Source organism: Tuber melanosporum (assembly GCF_000151645.1).
Source record: "Tuber melanosporum whole genome shotgun sequence assembly, scaffold_1, strain Mel28".
Taxonomy (NCBI): Eukaryota; Fungi; Ascomycota; class Pezizomycetes; order Pezizales; family Tuberaceae; genus Tuber; species Tuber melanosporum.
The window spans coordinates 2,063,392-2,084,623 of record NW_003298755.1 but is presented as its reverse complement, the minus strand read 5'-3'; the positions used below and the strand labels follow the sequence as shown (position 1 = coordinate 2,084,623).

At 49.0% G+C, this 21,232-nt stretch overlaps 4 protein-coding genes; 2 read left to right on the top strand and 2 right to left on the bottom strand.

Moving 5' to 3' along the window:
• Nucleotides 1-715: 715 nt before the first annotated feature.
• On the bottom strand, nucleotides 716-2,667 carry GSTUM_00003987001 (uncharacterized protein). XM_002835156.2 has 2 exons: nucleotides 1,435-2,667; nucleotides 716-1,373 (listed from the first exon to the last, which is right to left on the bottom strand). Exons 1-2 carry the CDS (start codon nucleotides 2,557-2,559, stop codon nucleotides 846-848), a joined length of 1,653 nt encoding a protein of 550 aa, XP_002835202.1. The 5' UTR covers nucleotides 2,560-2,667; the 3' UTR covers nucleotides 716-845.
• A 3,758-nt stretch (nucleotides 2,668-6,425) lies between these two features.
• Nucleotides 6,426-7,352, top strand: GSTUM_00003986001 (uncharacterized protein; the record flags this gene model as incomplete). Its single annotated transcript, XM_002835155.1, has 1 exon — nucleotides 6,426-7,352. One exon carries the CDS (start codon nucleotides 6,426-6,428, stop codon nucleotides 7,350-7,352), a length of 927 nt encoding a protein of 308 aa, XP_002835201.1.
• A 1,424-nt stretch (nucleotides 7,353-8,776) lies between these two features.
• Nucleotides 8,777-10,339, bottom strand: GSTUM_00003985001 (uncharacterized protein; the record flags this gene model as incomplete). Its single annotated transcript, XM_002835154.1, has 3 exons — nucleotides 8,777-9,372; nucleotides 9,426-9,842; nucleotides 9,925-10,339. 3 exons carry the CDS (start codon nucleotides 10,337-10,339, stop codon nucleotides 8,777-8,779), a joined length of 1,428 nt encoding a protein of 475 aa, XP_002835200.1.
• An 8,323-nt stretch (nucleotides 10,340-18,662) lies between these two features.
• The window catches only part of GSTUM_00003984001 (uncharacterized protein), a 3,492-nt gene continuing 922 nt past the window's right edge, over nucleotides 18,663-21,232 (top strand). Inside the window, exons 1-2 of the mRNA XM_002835153.2 lie at nucleotides 18,663-19,899; nucleotides 19,959-21,232. The exon at nucleotides 19,959-21,232 is cut by the window's right edge and continues 198 nt beyond it. Coding sequence (XP_002835199.1) covers nucleotides 19,365-19,899; nucleotides 19,959-21,232 — 1,809 coding nt within the window. The 5' untranslated portion in view covers nucleotides 18,663-19,364.

Sequence of the window (21,232 nt, the reverse complement as noted above, 5' to 3'; positions counted from 1 at the left end):
AAGAGCCCGAATAATTAGGCGGCGCGCTAGGACTTTGGAGTTTCATTTCCTGGCGAGGCTTTTTTAGACTTTCCCTTTATTTACCCTATATATAATAATATGGAGCTGAAAACTATGATAGCTTCTTTTTTTTTTTTCTCGCTCTGCCCCGCCCCCTTAAATCCAGGGAAGGGATCTTAGACATCTCTCGAGTAGCGGGGTGCGGCTGTACGAGTACGAGTACCTGAATGCTAAGAAATAAGTCAACACGTGCGGCACAGGAGATCACATCACTCGTGCTCACTCGATGCATATTGTACCCGCTCAGCTAGGAGTGAAATAAGCGATGGCCAAGAGGGGGAATTGTGTGGGCGAGGGAACGGGATAGGGGACAAGGAGGTGTTGAGTCGGGTAAAGCGCATAGAATCTATGGGAAGAAAGCTAGGTATGATAGTATGATAATTATGATACGATGGTTTGTTGGATACGCACCCCCCCTTTTATTGCTTGGGGAGATGGCCGGTTACGCAAGTTCTATGTGGTTCGATAAGGCTTAATTTATTATCCTGGCAAAACACTTGAAGCCAGTAGGGTTGGCCAAGCCCTTCCCACCTTGGATGGAACTAGGCAACTTCACCGCATTATCAAAATGGTCCGGATAGAAAGAAAATGGTCTAGGGTAACAAAGAAAGAAAAAACTATAAACTTCTAGATGATAGCTAGGGAATAAAATGTCTTCTTAAATAGAATTCTTAAAATGATTATCAGAACATAATTATTCCCCTCCTCTGCTTCTTCATCCTCATTACAAAACCCCTACGCCAAATTCCAAATCAGAAAATCATTACCAACTTAGCTCTACCACCTTACAACAGCAGGACGGCAAAGGCACCGACGGCACCGACAACACCAGCGGCACCAGCGCCAACACGTCCGGCAGCACCAGTGTACTTGGGGAGGCTAGATATGGTCTTGTTAGCCCCAGCGACGGGTGGGCATCCGGGTCCGCCTGGGCAGCCGGCGGCGTATGTGGTCTGAGGAACTGGGGCGATGACCGAAGTCGGGCAGTTGGCACCTCCGGGGCATCCGGGAGGGTAGGTGACAACTGGGCAGTAAGGTCCGCCCGGGCAGGTATAGGTGGTTGTGACGGAAGTTGGGCAGTTGGGTCCTCCGGGGCACTTGTAAGTGACAGTGGAGACCGGGGCAACAGTATAGTTAGCTCCACTAGGGTAGGTCTGGACAGTGGAGAGAGTGACTGGGCAGTGCGGTCCGCCAGGACACTTGTGGGTGTTGGTGACAACCGCTGTGTGGGTATAGGTGGTCACCGGGGCAAGAGTAACGGTGTTGGTATAGGTGTGGCAAGGAGAGTCGGGTCCACCGGGGCACTTGGTGACCTGCAACAGACGGGTTATATTAGTAGGTTGGAACTGAATGGGGCGAGGACGATAGACTTACAGTGTAGGTCGAGCAAGGAGTGGTAACAGTCAAGGAAAGAGTTGAAGTATAGGTGACTGGCACAACGGTAACAGTGGGGTTGCAGACGGTCTTCTGTGTGCAAGTGGTGATAGTCTTTGTGACCATCGAAGTGAGAGTGACACAAGGAGGAGTGACGACACCGTAAGTCGGAGTAACAGTGGTGTTACCGTACTTAGGGGGAGTAGTGATGCTAGGGCCGTAACCACCAGTACCGGTTCCGATGACACCAGTTTTATATCCACCGGTTCCAGTTCCATGCATAGCGCAAGAAGCTGGGTTCTGGTCGGGATTGAAAACATCGGGACAGTTGTCGACATCATCGCAGATGCCATCGTTGTCGGAATCGCCACCCTTTCCTGCACACGGAGAGACAGTCGTCCCCTCCTTGCACTCACCAGTACATGCACCAAGAGTGACGAATACGGAGCTGTCACGGAGACGATCGGCAATGTCGCAGATGGCGATTTCGATCTTGTGGGCTCCGGTTGAGGCAACATGACCAGACTTTAGGATAGGAGTGGACCCGTCGTAGTTGGATCCCGAACTGGGCGGGACGAGGACCTTGTCGCTCATGAAGAAGGGACCATTGATGGTGATGGGAGCACCCGTGTCATCGAACGCAATCTGCTTACCATCGACGTAGATACCCATCACATCGTTGAACTGGGAACCAACCCACTCGGGGTACTCCTCTGAAGCGAAAATAAACTCGGTGAAGAAACCTGTAAAGCCAGACAGGAGCTCGACGTTCATGGTGAGAACGGCAGCATCGTAGGAAGAAGAACCACCAGCAAGTGCACTGCAAAGAGCGCTTCCCGCAGTTCCCTTTGCCTTACTAATATCCTCGCTGGAGCCGGGTCCAATGATGGTGTCAACGGCATCTCCGCTGGTAAGAACGGCAGCGTTACGGATTCCCTGAGGGCCATCGGTGTAGGTACCGGAGCTGTCGGGAGAACCAGAATAACTGGCAGAGACAAGCTTGATTCCAGGGCTGGAGCCGAGGATCGCCTTTGCCAAGGTATCGGCATTGCCGGTAGGGGTGATAGCAAGCCCTGAGACTGCAGTGGCGAATAAAGCGGCGAAGGTAACGGTATTAAAGATCATTGTGAATTTGGTATTTGTAAAGAGAGACTTAAAAAAGAATGACTATCCTCAAAAGAGGGATTATGGTATAGACAACCGGAAGCTGGAAAGAAAGAGTGATTTCGGGCTACCGATGGAATAGTGGGGGAAGAAGGAAGAGGTAGAGAGGGACGGGAGAGCAGTCAACTTATATATTATGACCGAAACTCTATACCATTCGGCGGATAAAAAGGAGAAGCTGTGATATCACCAACGATCCATTACCCTTACCCCTTGCAGGTAAGGTGCAAAATGAAGCAAACTCAATCTATGGGAAGGCACTCGCTTTGGTGGCCAATAGAAAATTGACCGGATAGGCAGCTGCAACATGCCAGAATGTGTGTGTCTCAAGCCTTTTTCCAGTGAAAATGCAAACCCCACCCCCCATCAGCCCCAGCAAACCTCTTTCAGCAAGGGCAGCTTGCCCGAATCCCAATGTACTAGTACTGTACCACAACAACCACACGGTACCGTAGGGTATACCAGCACTAAGGAGAAAAGCAGGTACAAGTACCGGTACCGCGCCAGTACGTGCCGGGATGACAAGTAATTTCCCAGTAGAACTTGGAGATAGTACGAGTACTGGCACTCGTACAGATGATACGATTTGGTGCCTCCATTGAGGGCCATCACCATCCCCGATCAATCCAATTCGACCGAGGGCAGTGAATGGCACACGAGTACCGCCGCAAAATATTGTTTGCGTCAAGAGGTTAGCGCTGAGCCCAAGACTTGGTTTGAGTGGCTAGCGCGCCAAATTAGATAACCCAGAGCACCATACTTTTCGGTTCAGCAAGCCATGGTTATGGTGTGTAGAGATGAAGAGAGACGGGCCTAGGCAGACGACAATAACGGAGGAGCAGATGGCTGATGGGTGGAGGTTCCTGACGAAGACTCGGCATCGTTGTCTCAGAGTCCTGCCCGGGATGTGGTTGTGAAGTCGAGAAGGACAGTGCAACGTTGCACTTGGACCTCTTTCCCCCTTCCTTTTTCTCTCTCTCCATCCTCAGCGGCAATGCCGGGACCGGTACCGGTACTCGAGTACTGTACTGATTGAGAAGGAAAGAAATATGTGCACGGATTGATTATTATCATACCATCATCACCTCTTTAACTCGTATTCCAATCTACCGTACAGAACAATGCCCCCCAGTGTCAGGAGTAAGCAACTATCCGCTACCGTCGAGCTGAGTGCCGCAAGGTACTTGTATCATTATGGAGAAGGAGAAAAAAAGGACTGAATATTAAGCCCGGTCCAAGACCTTTGAACCCGGACAATAGAATCGTCATTTCATCCGAGAGCCAATAATATTGTATGCATCCTGCCCCTGAGGCTGAGCGCATCTGGGATGAGAGTCACAAGGATTGCATAAAATTGCTTGCACCAGTACGGTACCTTACCTGTACGGGTCTGGTACGAGTACAGTACGGACTGTAGGTTACTCCTAACGGCTGTCCCCGTCGAGAAGATTGCTGTGCAAACGACTCGCCCCCCACCCGTGCACGGCCAAAGCACGGCACTGTGCTCCAGTGCCACACCGGTACAGTCACACCTCACTATCCAACCTACCAAGATGCAGGGTGGAGGGGTTTTTCAGCTTACCATTCTGTGGGAACCAAAGTTGTTCAAAACCTTATCCCAAAGCTGATGCTCGTCTGAAGGCCCAAAGGTCTTGGAGGATGATGATAACAGATTCCATGGGATTTCCAAAACCGCTCACATTGATATGCTGTCGTCAGAGGCGTGATGATTGATGCTGACTTTTGCTGACAAGTAGGCTCGGGCTCGTATTACAGGTGTCGCGCTTAGCTCTATCTATATGCTGCAAATTTACCGTCTTGGCAACGGGAGAAACACGCCCCCCAGGGTTTTCCATGCGAAATTCGCCATTTTCGAGTACAAGTACCAGGAACAACCACAACAAATCCTCTCTGAGAATACGAGAGGCATCCGTGGGGAGTTTAGCAGTGTGAATATTTTCAACCTTATAATATCAACAGTCCCAAATATTATACTGGTACGAGTACAGAGAGACATGAAGCTAGCCCACTTTTTGGCGTGGTTTTTGGCCGCCCCTATCAGAACACCACACCCCCGGTTGTTGTTAAACAATTCCTACATTCAACTACGTGAAATATCTGGGCTAAACTCTCTATTAGTTCTATTATTAGTTAAAAAAAATATATTATGGAATGCTTCCCATCCTCTGTTGCTAGACAGGTGGGTGCTCTAGTACCGCATTGGAAATTGGTGTTTTGCATGGAAAACCAGGCAGGGGCGGGGGGGCACCTTCTGTTACCCAGCTCGTTATGGTACTCGTAAAACTAAATTACCTACAGAAACAAAAAAAGAATTATCCACAGCGACCGAGCCCCAAAATGTTGTACTGTACCTAGTACACACAACAGAACAGACTAAGGGGTTTGCTCTCAATTAGCGGAATAAGTAAAGCACTTTCATTCAGGACAATCGTTTTTCTCTCTCTTTCTTTCCCTACCGTGCCCGTTTTGAAACGATTCGGTGTACGAGCATCCCTCCATCCGGACACCCAACAGGGAGCTTATTTCCCTTCACAGCCCGACCGTCACTGTAAGATACCGTAGATCCACAAGTACTTGTAGTAATCAATCATCTACCGGTATTCACAGTACCAGTACTGTAACCTCTGCAGTACTCTACAGTAGGGACGATGTGTGGGGGATAAATAATGCATAAGACCTCCCAACTACGATACTAACGGCATTCGGTGTAAGACCAAATAAGAGAGATAACCTTTGACCCATGCTCCCCCTGAAACCTTAATTTCCGCACTCCCATCTCCACCTTTCCCTAGTCAGGAATTTTAGACGACATTTATTTTTTTTTCTTTTTTTTTCTTTTTCTTCTCCCTCTCTCACTCTACTCGTATCATACCGGTACCTGTATTCTATCATAGCCAATCCGGTGCTTAAGGCCATGACGTCTACGGTACTGCATTGCCAACTTGCCATTCTGGATACAGTACGAGTATCATACAAAAAGTCGGAATATTGTAGTTTCGCTGGTAAACTGATCACTTTTCTTCTTCTTCTCCGCAACGAAGGATTCCTGCTTTTTTCTTTTTTTCTTTCCCTTTTTTCCATCGAAAGCTTCACTTTTGAAATTGGAAGGGAATTCGATCGATCCCTTTGGTTCGCCAATGTCGCCAGGAGTCCATCGCCTTTCCTGTTGAAGCTGCATGGCGGAGCGAGTGACCGCTTGTGCTGAGTTTTTTAACTATTGTACAGTGTTTGCGGTTGTGTGAACGGTGCGAGTACCCTACCGTACCGGCACGGTATCATAATACAAGTATGATATGATACCTCACTTCCGGGGTTGGGGTCCGATCTGGTATGGAATAATCAGGCTCGCCTTTTGGGCGGAAGTGAATAAATAGGAGGTTTCACGCCCCGGGTGGATGCAGGGGGTAGGGGGGGGCGACACCCGGAGTTCAACTCCATCATGGGATATCACCCGGAAAACCATCGTGGGGTTGTACTGTACAGTACTCGTGTAGGGTCGTTCCTCCATAATAATGATATTTTGTGACGTCCACACGATCAAAATTCAAACCACCTAGCCAAACTTCACGAAATATGAGTGGCCCCAGCCTAGACAAACATGTTCTTGGAGGGCTTTTCTATTTCGTTGCCCTCTCCATTACGACTATAGAATTTCGTAAAATTTCTCTATATCCAAAGCGCAAGCTTCTCCCATCTTCCAACCACCAACAGCTCCTCCCCTCGACAGACCACACAAACTGTTTCTCAACTCGGGAAAATATCGCATATATATCCCTCCACAAAAATACCCTCTCCGTACCTACACCATGCGCCTCACTATCCTTCTCGCCCTCTTGCCCGTTCTGGCCAATGGACACATGGAAATGATATCTCCCTTCGCACTCAACCAACAACAAAATCCGAACGCAAAATCGGGAGCAATCGACTACAACTACGCCGCTCCCCTCGACGTATCCGGCTCAAATTACCCCTGCAAGGGTCACCTCTCCGCCCTTGGAGGGGCCGCCGGGGCTTCTGTGGCGACATGGCAAGCGGGCAGCACACAATCCTTCACCATCAAGGGGGGCGCAAGCCATATGGGTGGCAGTTGCCAAGCGTCACTCTCCGAGGACAATGGAAAAAGCTTTCGTGTGATGAAGTCATACATTGGTGGTTGCCCCGTCCCCGACAAAGCATTCACTTTCACGGTCCCCAAAGAGGCAAAGAATGGTCCGGCGGTCTTTGCCTGGACTTGGTTTAACAATCAGGGGAACAGAGAGATGTATATGAATTGTGCGTCCGTTACCATCGCCAACGGTGGGAGTGGGATGGGAGCGTCATATCCTTATATCTTCCGGGCAAACATCGGGAATGGATGCACCACCGAGGGGGGTAAGGACGTGGTTTTCCCCAACCCCGGGAACGATGTCGAAAAATCATCCACCAAGATGGCACCCCCTATCGGGGATTGCGGTCCGGCCGGACCTGGGCCGGTTCAAGCGGGCGCGGGATATGGAAAGTTGCCCAAAACTACCCAGCCAACAAACGCTGCGCAGGCAACCCGCATCGCGCCTTCCGGAACCGCAGTGACCCTGGAGAAATCGCCAGCCGCAACCAAGAGTGCTCAGCCCCCCGCCAAAAGTGCTGAAGGGTCGACTCCCCCTTCCACAAACACTCCTCCTCGTCCCTCTCGGAAGGGGTGTAGCTGTGTCTGCGACGGATACACTTTTCAGTTCTCGACGGACGAGCTGTAGGCTGACTTCCCCGTAATAACTCACTGTAATGGTAAGGCGTGGAGGACAGGTTGTTTGGAGTCTGAATGGGTTTTTGAGATGGTGGGGGGTTGATGGACCGGTTTTTCCCGGGTCGGTTTGCTAATGTGTTTGGATAATTACTTGACCGCTGAATAAAAGTTTTATTTTTCATTAATTTTATTTTCTTAAAAAAAAAAAAAAAAAAAAAAAGTGCTTCAGTTTTGTCGAAATCCCGACTGCAGTCGAAGCTCGCACATGTGTGATTTCCACGAGCAATTCCATCGATCTGCACGGTTCTTATTCAAATCTGCGCTGCCGGAGAGATTTAAGCTAGCCCGGAGAAAAAAAAGAAAAAAAGAAGAAAAAAAAACCATAAATCTTTGAAACAGGATAACTACTTCACACGAGGGGAAAATGCTCCCGGTTCCGCGCGGGCTTCCATAATCGCCAGGAGCTCCACACCGAGCAAGAACTCATGAAGATAGAGCGTCCCCTCTAGCACGTGATCCCCTTCCTAACGACCGGGTATCATAACACAAGTATGATAATAATTATTATATTATATCCGCTCGCAAAACACATTGGTCTCATCACCGTAAGCTAATTTTACGCTCCCGTATACGAGTAACGCGACGGCCCGTTGCAGTGGTCGTACCGTATCTTCCTTGTATGTTTGCGCCTACAATATGTAATACCCGCCCGAGTTGTTTGCTGTTGCCGTGGGGGGTAAATATTCCTGTTGTGGTGGGATACTCGCGCGGCCGAGTTGAAGCAGGATGGACACTTTATATGGGAATTTGTCACCTTTGGTATCCGGCTTCGACTTGGCCTCGTGAGCAGAGGTAAGGTCTGAGCATGAGTATTGTGCTGGTATCGTAAATATCGTATTGTTCGTGCCTGTTACTGGCAATAAGCTTCTCGAAATAAGTATTTGGAAATACGGCAGTCGTTGCACAGTCACTCAACTGGTGAAGAAAAAGAAGAGTCTTGTCTTGTTTTCGGGCACCGTATTGTGTGTACGGTATCGGATGGTATCGCATTGTATTTGCACTCTGATACCGGTGTTGCGGTACGAGTTTTAATATACGGCACGGTGATTAGAATGGAGGTTTATTGAGTACCTGTAATGTACTCTATCATACATGTGTTTTGTTGTCTATGTTTTGTTCTCCTGAAGGAAAAGGAATGAGTAGAGAGTGGGGATGGTCATGTGATACAGGCCTTATTTTTTGCAGGAGGTTATTGGAGGGTAGGTTGGCGGTGATGACTTGTGTTCGAACTCGCTCGTGCGGAACTGCTCTTGGGTGTCCCTGGTGGGGATTTACCCGCGGTTGGCTTCCCCCAGTTTTGAGCTGACTTTATGCAAATAATCCGCGCTATACATGGGTTAGCCCCGTAGATCAAGATATTATACTGTAACAACTCTAATGGAAGATAAAGTGTGCCAGGACGCTGTACTCGAGTTGTCTCTCCTTAGCCAGGCACTGCGCATATCGCTCCTGTTTTGCCCCAATTGAGGACTGAGTTTGCGGTGTTTTCCCTTGCCGGGAAAAAAGAGAACCCAACGTCCTAGCACACTCACCTTCTAATCGAGTACCAGTGCCTACCGACCTTCTCGCCAAAGCCTCCACCCCCTCCTCCGCACTCGCATTGCCATCTATCGCCTCTTTGGAAGCTTCCAAAGCCCATTCCGCCTCTTCCAGCGCCTTCTTTAGCGCCCAACCCGCCCTATCCTCCTCGTCTCCATAAACCACCGAAATCCTCTGAATCTGTGCCTTAATCCCGTTGATATACCCGCACAGAAACACATAGTACATTCTCTGCAACGTCCCTTCCACGGTATCCTTTCCAAACTCGGTCTCGGTCGGTGGCAGTCTAAGGCAGTTGAACACCATCGATGCAGAAATCTTTGTCGGCGCCGTGATGGAATTGTAGATAAAGTACTGAAACGATAGACCATTGCTCAGGATCGCCAGGACGGGTGACCAGAGACCGTTTGTGGCATTTATATAGTCACATTCTATTGCTATTAAGCACTCGCACAAGGGATGGAGGCAATGGGGGTAAGCAAACCTTCAACTTCACGGGAAACTAGCGGAAGGCTGTTCTCGTCTGTTAGTTCCGCGTGGATGAACACCACAGTTAGGCACCCGGATACTTCGAACCTGTGTACCAGCTTTTCAATCTGTGCTTCTCGCTCCTCGTCCGGTAGAATCTTGTGTATGCTTGCGCGGAGGGTTCCCTTGAAGAGTGGGAGGAGGCGTTTCCACAGGGTTGAGACATATATCCCCCTCTCGATTGTTGAGAGTGAAGATAGGGAGGGGTTGAATTGGTAGCTTAGGTCCGCGAGGTCGCGGCAGGTGCCTTTTATCTGCCTTCTCGGTATTGCGGCGAAGGAGGGACCTGCGGGGACCATTGGGAATGGGAGGACTAGCAGTGCGGGGACGTCCTCCGCTTTTCTGGAATCCTGTTCTCGTGGTGAAAGCGTTGCTATATATACCTCGTTTCAGCTTCCGAGACGACCTGATTGACTACTAGCTCGCTTCAGAGATAGCAACAACTGTTAACTCACTCTTTTCACAGCTCCCGCAATTCTCCCAGGTGTACCCCGCTCGCTCCACTGTCTTTCGGACGGCGGAAGAAACGGAGATGTTCGGGTTCGAGTTGATTATGCTCCGGCATATCTGCGGAAGCGTTTCAGCGGTTGCTGGCTTTGGGAGACGGGCGGCACGGAACGCAAGTGTGTAGTCTCGTGTGGAGGGGTCCGCATCTGATGGTGCAATCCATAGCTTGTCAGAGGGCGACAAGGCTCGGCTTATTGAGGTGATGTGGAGTGCACGCTTGGGGAGTATATGGCGGAGATGAGCCCTCAGGGGAGGGATGTGTTTTAACATGAGTGCTGATTTGGGGAGGTTGTAGAGGGAATAGGTGTTTGATTGTGTCGTGATGGGAACTTGGGGTGAATCTTGCAGTTTATCCGAGGACATTACTAGGCATAGTGGGGCGGCAAAACTTTAATCCGAGATTGGTCCACGCATTTGATTACTTGGAAATTCATAGTATTGGGATGCCTTGGCGCTAAGGCATCTAGACACGTTGCGAAACGCCAAGGACAGATTAGATTGTACGAGTACTGTACTCGACTAGCGCGGGTGCAATACCTTAATATCTTTTGAACCCTTAGCCTATTATCTATCAAAGAATTGAGAGAGGGGAATAAACAAAAATCGTTGAGTCTTAGCAGTTTGAAGTTGGGCATTTTTTTCTGGACTGGAGTGTCTCGGTTGGAGAATTCCCCGCCATAAGAACGGGACGTCATTGCAAGTTTCGAACCCCTCATCAAGCCTCCCCATGGTAGTTCGCCTGGATTAACAGGGTGAAAACCGGAAAGACCGAGAGAGAAAAATAATGGGTATAGGTGATTGGGGTGGGGGTGTTGAGTGAGAATGTCTGAAGGGCATGGAGGACAGAGGAGTGGGGCTTCCCATTGAGACACAGGTTCTCGTGCTCATTTTCAACTTCAATCTTGTAAGGGGCAACTTGATCCGTGTCCAAGGGGAATGGCTCACAGCGCTGTATCCGGAATACACTTTGCGATAGAAATGTGCTTCGGTTATGGCGGGCACTACTTAGATAATCGAGCCGTATAATGAATTATAGGTATAGAGCTCGGGGGTTGATGGAAGTGAATTTTATTTAGCAAGAAAAATGGTTCATCGTATTAAGTAACGCTGGGTGTGCTCTCGGGGCGGACGGGTAATGCTATCAAGCGGGTGCTCTTCTGGTTGAGCGAGGATTCCTAAGAGTTGATACCTTTATCGTGGTTGATCAATCGGATGTGAGGGTGTTGTCCGCTTGAAACCCATTGTAGGGAGTTCCCTACATTACTCAGAGGGCAGCACTGGCATTCGCCTATGGTTGAGGATAAAAATGAACGCCTTCCCTTCGAGTTCAACCCTTATTAAGAAATGATTTGTGGCATATCATATTCTTCCGTGAATCATATCACACATCAGACCCGATATGCATTGGATTGTTAGGGTTGAAGTTGATTCACAAGCACGGAGGGAATCTGGACAGAATTAGTCAAGGAGATCTCCTGGGCAAAGATAGAACGGGGATTCCAAGAGTTGGTCAACCCGAGTTGTGTTTCTTATGATGTGAATCATAGTTCCTGGGCAGGATATTGGATAGTTTGGGGTGGCAATGACATTGGCGACCACTACAGCAGGTGGGCAAAAGCCCTGGTGATTGGACACCTTTATGATACACCAAAAATCGTCATTTTGGAGTGGTTTTAACCAGGCTCCTATACTGAACCTATGTATGATATGTAAATTTCTAGAAACCATCCGAATAGTCGTGTGTGCGTGTGGAGATTGTCCTGTGGCTTCCCATCGTGTTATAGCTGATCAAAACTTGGGATATTGTTGTGAGGGGTTGCTGGAGTAATTATCTTTGTAAATTTGTGATAATGATAATTTTTAGGCAATGGTAGAACACTGCAAGCGTGGAATCCTCAGTTGGTGGTGTGTATACTTCAATTTAACAGTGAGATATTACTGAGATAAAATGAGTTTGAGTCAAGAATTTGGGAAAAGGGAGATCTATTTTTCGAAGAGATACCAACAATTGAAAAGTGAGGGTTTTGCCCATTTTAGCTGTGAAAGGGAGCAATCACCAAGACCTTTGCCTACCCGCTGGAGGTGTGTGTGGGGGGATTTGGGGGCTGCGTCATAAAATGATGGTTGAATTTCATTGGAAGGTAGTTGTCTCTGAACGTCTGAGATGGGATCTATGGATCATCAAATACTGCGAAATGGAGGAGACGACACGTCACAGTGTTCTTCGTGAGTCGGGCACCGCATATCCCTAATTATTCTCGGGACACGTAATCATGAGACGATACTTAAGGCGTCTCCCGAGATAGATTTGATTGGAATACATCCCCCCTCGCTGAGGGCTGAAGCTACACGTTTCTCTAATCTTTTTACCATATAGAGTTCCCTTCTATTACCATGCTCCGTTATCCTCTATGAAAAATTTCACAGTCATTCGGTCACACTTGCCCTCGGTCTATTTTCTTAGAAAGGGTTTCTAGGTGAGGTTAGGCGCGGGAGGTTTTAGAAAGAGATTTTCCCTCGAACAACAAACGTTACATGGGGCCTTTTATCAAGCAAAACAATGGCTCGTGGATGTGCTAATGGCAAAGCTTGAGATTAGGTTTGACTGACCACTCCTCGTTGAGCGCGCGGCGAACTTCATGACCCGGAAAGGGTGGACTTGGTGTCTAACCTTGGTTTTCGCGTTTGATTTGTGTTTCCTTGAAGGGAGCTCCGATTACGGAACTCATATATTAGTAGTATCATACAGTATTGCCTGATAAGTTTTTTTTTACGAGTTGTAGATACCGATGACCAGGATAACGAGTGATTTTCAATGATGAACTGGGTTCTAAGTTATAAGAGTGTAGGTGGTAGATAATAGATACTCCACGATTTATCCCTATATCCTAGTACATGCTCGGGGATTTTTTTTCTCCCTCTACTCATGTTTATTCTAGCCATATACCGGATCGGTGCGGCTGGGATAGATGAAATGATATTGAAATTACGAAATGGCAGTTCTCCGTTCACCTCTCCCCCGGACAAATTCTGGACTGGATTTCATTAGTTTTTCACAATTGGCCTTCAGTTTATGAGCTAGCGAGAGACCATAAATCTTCGCGAGGCAATTGGTGTTGCCGCTTGGGAAATCTAATAAATGTGGTCAGTTAGCCATTGTACGCGCGTAACCCCCAGTGTCGCGATCGGCAATCTCTCGGTCTGGGTGAGGAGGGTGCAAGAAGAGAGCATAGCCAAAACACTACTTGCATACGCGGGTTTTCAGATATCTATAATGAAAGGTACCATAAAGAGCACAGGCCATGGTGGAAAGTGATGGGTATTTTGTGGCGGCGCGTTGCCAGTTTTGATGACAGTTTTTGTATGGGGAGACGTATCATAGCTGCAAAACACTCATCACTTTCTGCCATCTCCTGTATAGTACACAAGCTACAGTACACGAACAAAAGAGATGATAGATCATTAAATAATATTTAAATCCTATTATCCTAGGCCGATAGTAGCTCCCCCATGGCCAGAATAGTAGGCATTGTGCTTGAGAAACCCTTGATTCGGCACTGACAGATATACCTCTCTTCTCGGAGGATAGCCCGAAATATATAGATATGAACTTGCCTGTATATCTCACTTTACTAGCTGCGCTTTATCTTCGAGGGGATTGGATTATCACCTATTGGGAAGTCGGGCTAAGGAAATGCCACCGCTCTAGCCGTTCTGATGGTCATAGTCATACCCTTGGGCCGCTTCCCGGGCTTCGGCCACTTGCCCATATGGGGAGGAAACGTATCTTCAAAAGAAAGAGAAAAAAACCACCGCCAAGAACAAATTGCTGCCGGCGTGCCGTTATCACGCCCGGACGGGCTTTCAAAAGGATATCAGTGTAGTAATGAGGGGGTAGGTTTAGCCGTGTATAATGAGAGTGTGGTTTTTGAATGGACGGCTGAAGAGTGTCAGACACTTCCACATTACAATGAAGCTGAGCTTTGTTTTATGGGGTTTATTTGTCCATTTCTCATTACTCGCATGATATTTTATCGCACCACCTGTACGTATCCTGGAGTTCCACGGTCTGTGCGAATGTGAAGAGGGGGCTTCCCTCCTTAGGTTTCTCAGGCCTACCGGTTACTTCTAGATATTGTTCTCCGCCTCGGCAAACCACAGGTGTAGTGGCTGTGGTATCGGTAGCCAGGAAAAATCCCTGATTATTAGAAGGTTGGGCGTCAGTCCGCCCATCTGCTCATCTTCGTCCGAGGGCAGGTTGTGACAACTCACCAAGCTCAAGTGCCGGTTGGCCCTCTGTGTGTGCACTTGCGATCCTAAATTACTTGTTTTCGGAAAATATTCAGCCCCCAGGGACCCTTTGCATATGGTTCTAGCACCTGCAGTCACACGTAGTCACTCGATTTCGAACGGTGGGTGATTAATGGAGGGTCTTCCGGCAGGCGAGGCGGGGGGCAAATCGCTAGAGGTGCTGAAAATGCAGTTTCAGCGGGCGATGGTCTGGTAGACTATGTTGCGTTTAAGGCAACTCTAGCTTGACACGACTGGTCTAATACCGGTAGCCTTCTTTGACAATCCCACTCTTTTTGGGAAGTGCTATATAGGCACCTGTGATAAGTTGAAACAAGGCTATCGAAATGTTTTCAAAGATTTCGTAGGGAATTACCTTGGGAAATGCTGATCGGATGGTGGATGAAGGGTGGTTCGGACACTTGGGGTGTGAATACGTGTGTATACTTCTGTTTCTTAGGATATCAACAATGCAACGCTTTTTAAAGTCGTGGGGACCGCGTCAACTTTAACAGTGTGCTCTTATAGAGCTCGCCTTCAAAGCTCGTATCGTAGGCTTCATCCCCCTTTCCTTCCATTTGGGGTCCAAAGCCCGGACCGTTGGTAATTGGAACAACTTTGAAAATTTTTAGTAAAGGACAGGCGGAGGTAGCACTGTGCCTCACCTTATTCCGAGTGACATTGATATGTTTAGTGGCGATGTCCATCTTCGGGAAACGGAAAATGGAAATAGATTTCTTAGGCAATGCCAGCAACCACTCACCTAACTCGTCAGTCATCAGCCACTCAATCTCGCTCGCATGTCTCATCGCCGATTCCCCAATTACCTTCGTGGCCAAATGCAAATTCCTGATCAATCCTGTCTGTTTGATGCAGATGTCTGCGGCCTGCTCCCCTACTGGGTGTCAAGATGGGAGATGCCACTCCAGTCGTGTTTGCCGTGTTTGGGCGATGGACGGATGTGGGTCGTGCGATTGGTTGCGGGGTTTCTGATGCGAGCAGCGTCTTTTTTCTACCATTTATGCTTGAAAAGGGAATAATACTCCAACTAAGTTAATGGGAGAACCGGAGCTGATAGACAGGCCCTGCATGACTAAGTGGTTCGGACTACACTTGCAAGTGATGAAGTTGGCTAGATCGATGGTTCGAGGTTCTGAGTGGATAGATTGCGTTCATGACTACCGATACTCCTGGTGAGATTAAGCCCACACACCTGTGGACGATGCAACCACAACCAAAAAAAAAGACGATTCCACCGGAGTTCACCTCTCAAACAGTATTGGACACTTGAGAAACAAGTTCTCGAGCAATCAGGACGATCAATGCTCGATAAATTCGTCTGTTTCGTTGATATCTTAGGTTTACCAGCGCTGTGGAAGTGTCCGGGTTATTAATCTCATTAGGAGTAGATGGAGTCTGCTTGCAAACCGTGGATATATACTCAGACCTTGAGATCAAATCTTACTAAACCTGATATATCCGAAATGGGATTTCTAGCTGTGATCGGATTTTTTTCTCCTTTTTCTTCGAGAGCTTGATAAATCTCTTCCTGGACTACTACCTGGGTAAGTATTATGCCTTTGTGGAGACATGATGGGACCCAGATACTCTACTCCCCGAGCCTTTTCCTCGAAGAAAAGTTTGGGTTTGGGCCTGGAGGGTCAATTGTTTGTCAAAGGCTGCATATCGGGATTGGTTTCAATTTCGGGATTCAATTAGCCTTCGATGCTGTACGATATCCGGGATGTTGTTGAGGGGACCTGTAGCCGACGCCGGTATCGGTATGTATAGACAGCCATGGATGGGACATGATCAATGATGTACCACATCCAATAGTTATAGAATATCGTACAACCCGTTTCCGACATCGAGAAACGGGATCGGGCCCCGGCCACGGACTACCTTCCGGCATATTCCGTGATATATTGCGGGTCGCATGGTGGCGATCCTGTCTTCTCGATGCTACGGCTAGGCATGAGCATGAAGTAGATGCAGAGGGATTAATGATGTGCATTCGAGCCTGGGAATAGGTTTCATGGCCCGAGGTAGACATGGGCTGTGTTCATCCATCTAGCCAAACAAATTGTGAGCCGAGTTCGTATTACTCTACATTTTTGGAAGGCAAAGTATCATGAGAACAACGAACGTGTTCTTTATTGCAACCACCGCTGAAGGCGCCGGAGAGGTGAGAATCGGAAGTGGGCAAGTAAGGCTTAAGTATGAGTGTTGGGCGTATTCGCTGGCAATGTTGTGTAAAGTTCATGCGTTGAAGGCAACCTAATGGCGTGGGTCGTAGATTGGGTACTCGAGTAGGGTACGAGGAGGACGTATTATACAGTATTATACCGTGCCCCCTGATAGAGTCACCGATGAAAGCGTTGCATAAGTGAAGCACCGGTGGTACTCGTAGACATTGTCGACGACTATCATACGAATGGTGGGTTTTCCCGGTCGAAAATGCCAAGACCGCTGGGCCTCTTTTTAGTGGGGGTGGTGGGCGGAGGCGGCATCGCGGGGGTGTACGAGTAGTAGGGCTGTGGTTCTCCAGTATTGTGGGATACAGACGGATTCAAAACACAAGGGCTCCCTGAGCAGCATCACTCCAATGCTCGAGCACAATTATAAAACACTGCTGCCACGGGTGTTAGAATACGATATGTAACCGCGATTGTTCTAGTGGTGTTGGGAATAGTTGACGGTCGCCAAGAAGTACAGCAGCCATGGCGATGTCTCCCTAAGATCGAAGAAATACCCATATCCGATGAAGTCGTGTGCAAAAAAAATAAAAAGGAGGGACCAAAGAGGAGGGGTGTGGGAATGAAATGATAAGGCTCGAACAGTGTTATTATTAAATTACCACAACAACGTTGGTTCCACTCGAGGACTTTCTCAACGGCTGTGACACGAATCACGTAATCCTCTTTCAGGAAGGAAAAGGGGAGGAGAAAGGTAAAAAAAAAAAAAAAAAAAAGATCGATCTTGAGGGTATTTCTTGATGAGAGTAAATTCATTCTCTTTTCTCTCCCTCGCTCTACTTGGCCTCGACGTCATAGGGTTTTGGGTTGTAAAACTGCCGTTACAAAATTTGCTACCCATACGAGGGGGGCTTTTAAGAAGTGTAGGAAAAGATGGGTGGGGGAGAGAGGGAGAGGGGGGGGGGGTTGGTTGTGTGGTTTATGCGGTTGTGGGCCGGATAAACCCCGCGTAGGTTCCCCGCACGCAAGCAGCTGTGAGCATAATAGCACGGGCACAGTAATGAGTGACTGAATGAGAGTGATTGAGTGAGCAAGGGAGGAAGGGAGGAAAGAGTGTGATAGCTTGGAAAATGCAAAGCCGCGAGACTCTCTAACAGCCCAGTGGGGGCAACAGTTTACGGTAGGCGAGTTCAGTCATACCAACACTCTGCTCGAGCACTGCACTGGTGGAAGGCGACAGAGCCCCCCGCCAAGGCCTTGTTTATCTCTTATCACCCCGCCAGTGGCCCCCCATGACCGGAGGGTTAGGTCTTACTTACCTTATGTAGAGTATAGTACCGGTACCGGTACCGGTATGATACAGATACCTTGCCTCTCTCCTCCTCCCTCTTCGGGCAAAACAGAGATTTGACGATTCAGGAGGCTGCCATTTTTCCATCTTCAAACTCGGAAACCAAAGCTGTTCTGTTCCAAGGCCAGCATTATATAATGTGCTATGTTAGGCTAACACCTCGGTTTGTTTTTTCCTTGCTGCAAGTGCCCTATCATTGCGGCCCTTTGTGAAGTATGATACAATACCGCGCGGTACTGCATACTTCGAGTACGGGTACAAAAGTACAAATAAAATAAACCTTAGCTTGCTACGGAATGCCCTGTGATCTTCGACAACAGAACCTCTCACAACCATCAGTTGGCTGGATCGTTGGTAACAAGCCTTTCCCCCCTAGCAAGTACAAGTGCAGTACAGGCGTTTGCAAGCTACTTTCTTTCTTTCTTTCTTTCTCCCCCCGCCTCTTTCCCTCCATCTTTCTCCCCACCCCCTCTCCCTCTCTTATTGTTCTCCCTCCTCTCACCGTCACCCCTAGAGAAAGAAGCCAACGTAGGTACCACGTGTATTGCGCTCTCGAGGGCAAAGAATTGCGTACCTTCATCATATGTCGGGCGGAGTGAGAGACAGGAGGACGAGAGAGTGACTTGATTTTCCCCCTTCCGAAAGGCAAACGAATGATATTTGCACTTGTTCCACCGCCACTGCTGTTGTTCCTTCCTACCTGGTACCCGTTCAGTTCAGTTCAGGGTCCCATCTACGCTATTACTGGTGGTTGTGAAAAGCTGCTCGTGCCATTCGTGGGTCTGACTTGACCGCCCATTTTATTCACCTATTCCAGGTTTCACCACTTCCTCCCTAGCTAGCTACCCACCACCGTAGTTCGACATCGTGTCATCGCCGACATCTCAAACTTCCAGGCACAGTTGGGACTGGAAGAAGGTTGATAAGGAAAAATAAAATAAGAACACTAAGGAAGGGGGAGAAAAAACGAGTCATCAGCATCATCAGCGGCAGCACCACCGCCATCATCGTCATCGTCATCCTATTTCTTCGAAAGGGACGAGAAGAGAAGAAAGAGAAAGAATTTCTGGTCGATCAGCATCCGCTTTTCTCCTTTCTATCCCTTTCTGTCTCTCTTTTCTTTCCCTTCCTTAACCTTCCCTTCGCACCCCCTCCTTCTTCCATCACTCCTCCCTCCCTCCCTCCCCGCTTCGACGTGGCACATCACACAGATCATCTCACCACCGGCGCGAAAAAAAAGAGCAGGCAAGCAAAGAAACTCTTCAGCAACCCCTCATCAACCCGCCTTTTTTTTCCCTCAGCTGTCCTCAGAATAATACATCCCTATTGTATTCCTCCTCTTTCCTAAAGAGCAACAACATCGTCCTTTGCTTCTTCTACTTCCTCTCCCCTTCAATTTTATTGCCGTTGACGTGGAGCCGTGATTTTGCTTGGTCTTGTTATTTTTCAACTTTCCTGTGACACATAACCGAGCTCTTTTCTTTTTTTTCCCCCTTCTCTTCTCCACCTACCTACCCTCTTTTCGACCCCTCGCCGATAAACTACCCCCACCATGTCCCATCGACTACAATCCCCGAATAGGAATAGAAAAAAGCGTCGTGATGACCCTCACCGCATTTCTACAGGCTCGCTACAGGGCGGCCAAGATGGCTATTATGGTGGGGCACCGCCTGCTGCCCCTCCGGCACCCGCTCCTCCTTACTATAACACCCACTCTGTTCCTCAGTCTCCCATTTCCAGCAATGAGAGCATAGGGACGTTCCCCCTAGGATCTCGGCAAGGACATATGCATCAACATCCTTCACATCACGGTTATCCACCAGCTCCTCCCCCTCCGGGGATGAGGGGCGGTGATGCTGGTCATATGTACAATGGGGGTCGTACCCATGTTGGGAGAAATGCGCAGGCCAGGAATAGACAAAATGTTATTCACCAGCAGCCCTCGCAGAACATGCCGGAATATGAACCGCATCCAGAATTTGACTTCAGACCCCTCCCACCTCGGGTGCCTCCGGCGGCTCATCGCGAATCGCGATCCTCTTCTCGCACCAGGGATGGGGATTTATCTCCTCCTGGCTCTGCCGGTGGTACGTTATACCTTGACCCTACGTAATAATGTAATTGGCTATAATAACACATCTTCTAGAGAATAGCAATTTTTCTGGCGCAAGCTTCGATCACGTAGATCCCCATAAGAGATTTGTAGTTCCTTCTAGCCGATTCTCGGGTAATAGAGAATACCGTCTCAATGGACCTCTACCTGGCGAGCGCGATTATAGAGGGGGTGGAGGCACAATATATAGCGGTGGGAGCAGAGCCGTCCTTGGCGGGGAACGACGACGTGAGAGAAGTATGTCTCGGGGCCCACATGGATTAGGCCTTAGCAGTGTAAGTGGAGATGGCCTGTCGGACGAATATTTCGAGGAACAGCATGCGTATGACCCACGTTCAGGAGGAAGGAGGATGGTTAGTTCTGGGGCTGTCGATCCGAATGCAGGTGCCCTAGTGAGGTCCCGATCGCGATCAGCTCCTCCTGAATCACGAGCAATGATCTCTCAGCACGCCCCTGCTTCCGAATCCGATGGCAGCAGCAGTTCATCATCTTCTGGCACTGCTCCCCAGCCCGGAACAGGGATTCGACTGGAATATGCCGGGAACTCTGTGGATATCACGTACACGGGAAGTGGAGGGAAACCGGTGAGTATTGGGAGCATCACTATCAATACTACTGCTCGGACCACTGCTATCCCAATATCACCAACTACTCAGGCGATCGCTGCACCTCCAATGCAAGCAATCGCTGCGCCCCCATCCGCTCCAGCTCCAGCTGCCCTTCCTGCGCCTCCCCCTCCGCCGGTGCAGCCAGTTATGATCCCACCACCGCCCGCTCCAGTTGCTGTTCCGCCTCCTGGAATTGAGCCACTCATACTTCCGCCCCCACCAGCGCCTATGATGCCCGGATCCATGCCTGGCCCTACACCCGCCTCGATGCCCGGGCGGGATATGGGTATCTATGGTGATGATGAACGGGGGATGCGTGATCATATGTTCCGCAGTATGGAAGCTCTTGCATTGGAGCCCCGTTACGACGACCGCGGGCGTGGTCGGGAAGTCATGCCCCCTGGAGGAATGACAGCTCTTTCCCACCGGCGGCGCTCGCAAAGCCGTGGTCGGAAGCCTGCAGATGACGAACTTCGATGGACGAAAATTAGCCGTGACATTGTTGCCCGCCGGGCGGTCGAGGTTAAAGGATACGACTTTGAGGAACAACCCGACTCTATTGTGGTGTTCCAGGTGCTGGATGAGAAACAGATTGATGAACTCTTCGATCTTTCCGAGCGCATCCGTAGCGGTGAGGTTCGGGTGATTCGGCGTGATGACTCGGGCAAGGAGCCTAAACGTCGTCGCCGTCGACACTCT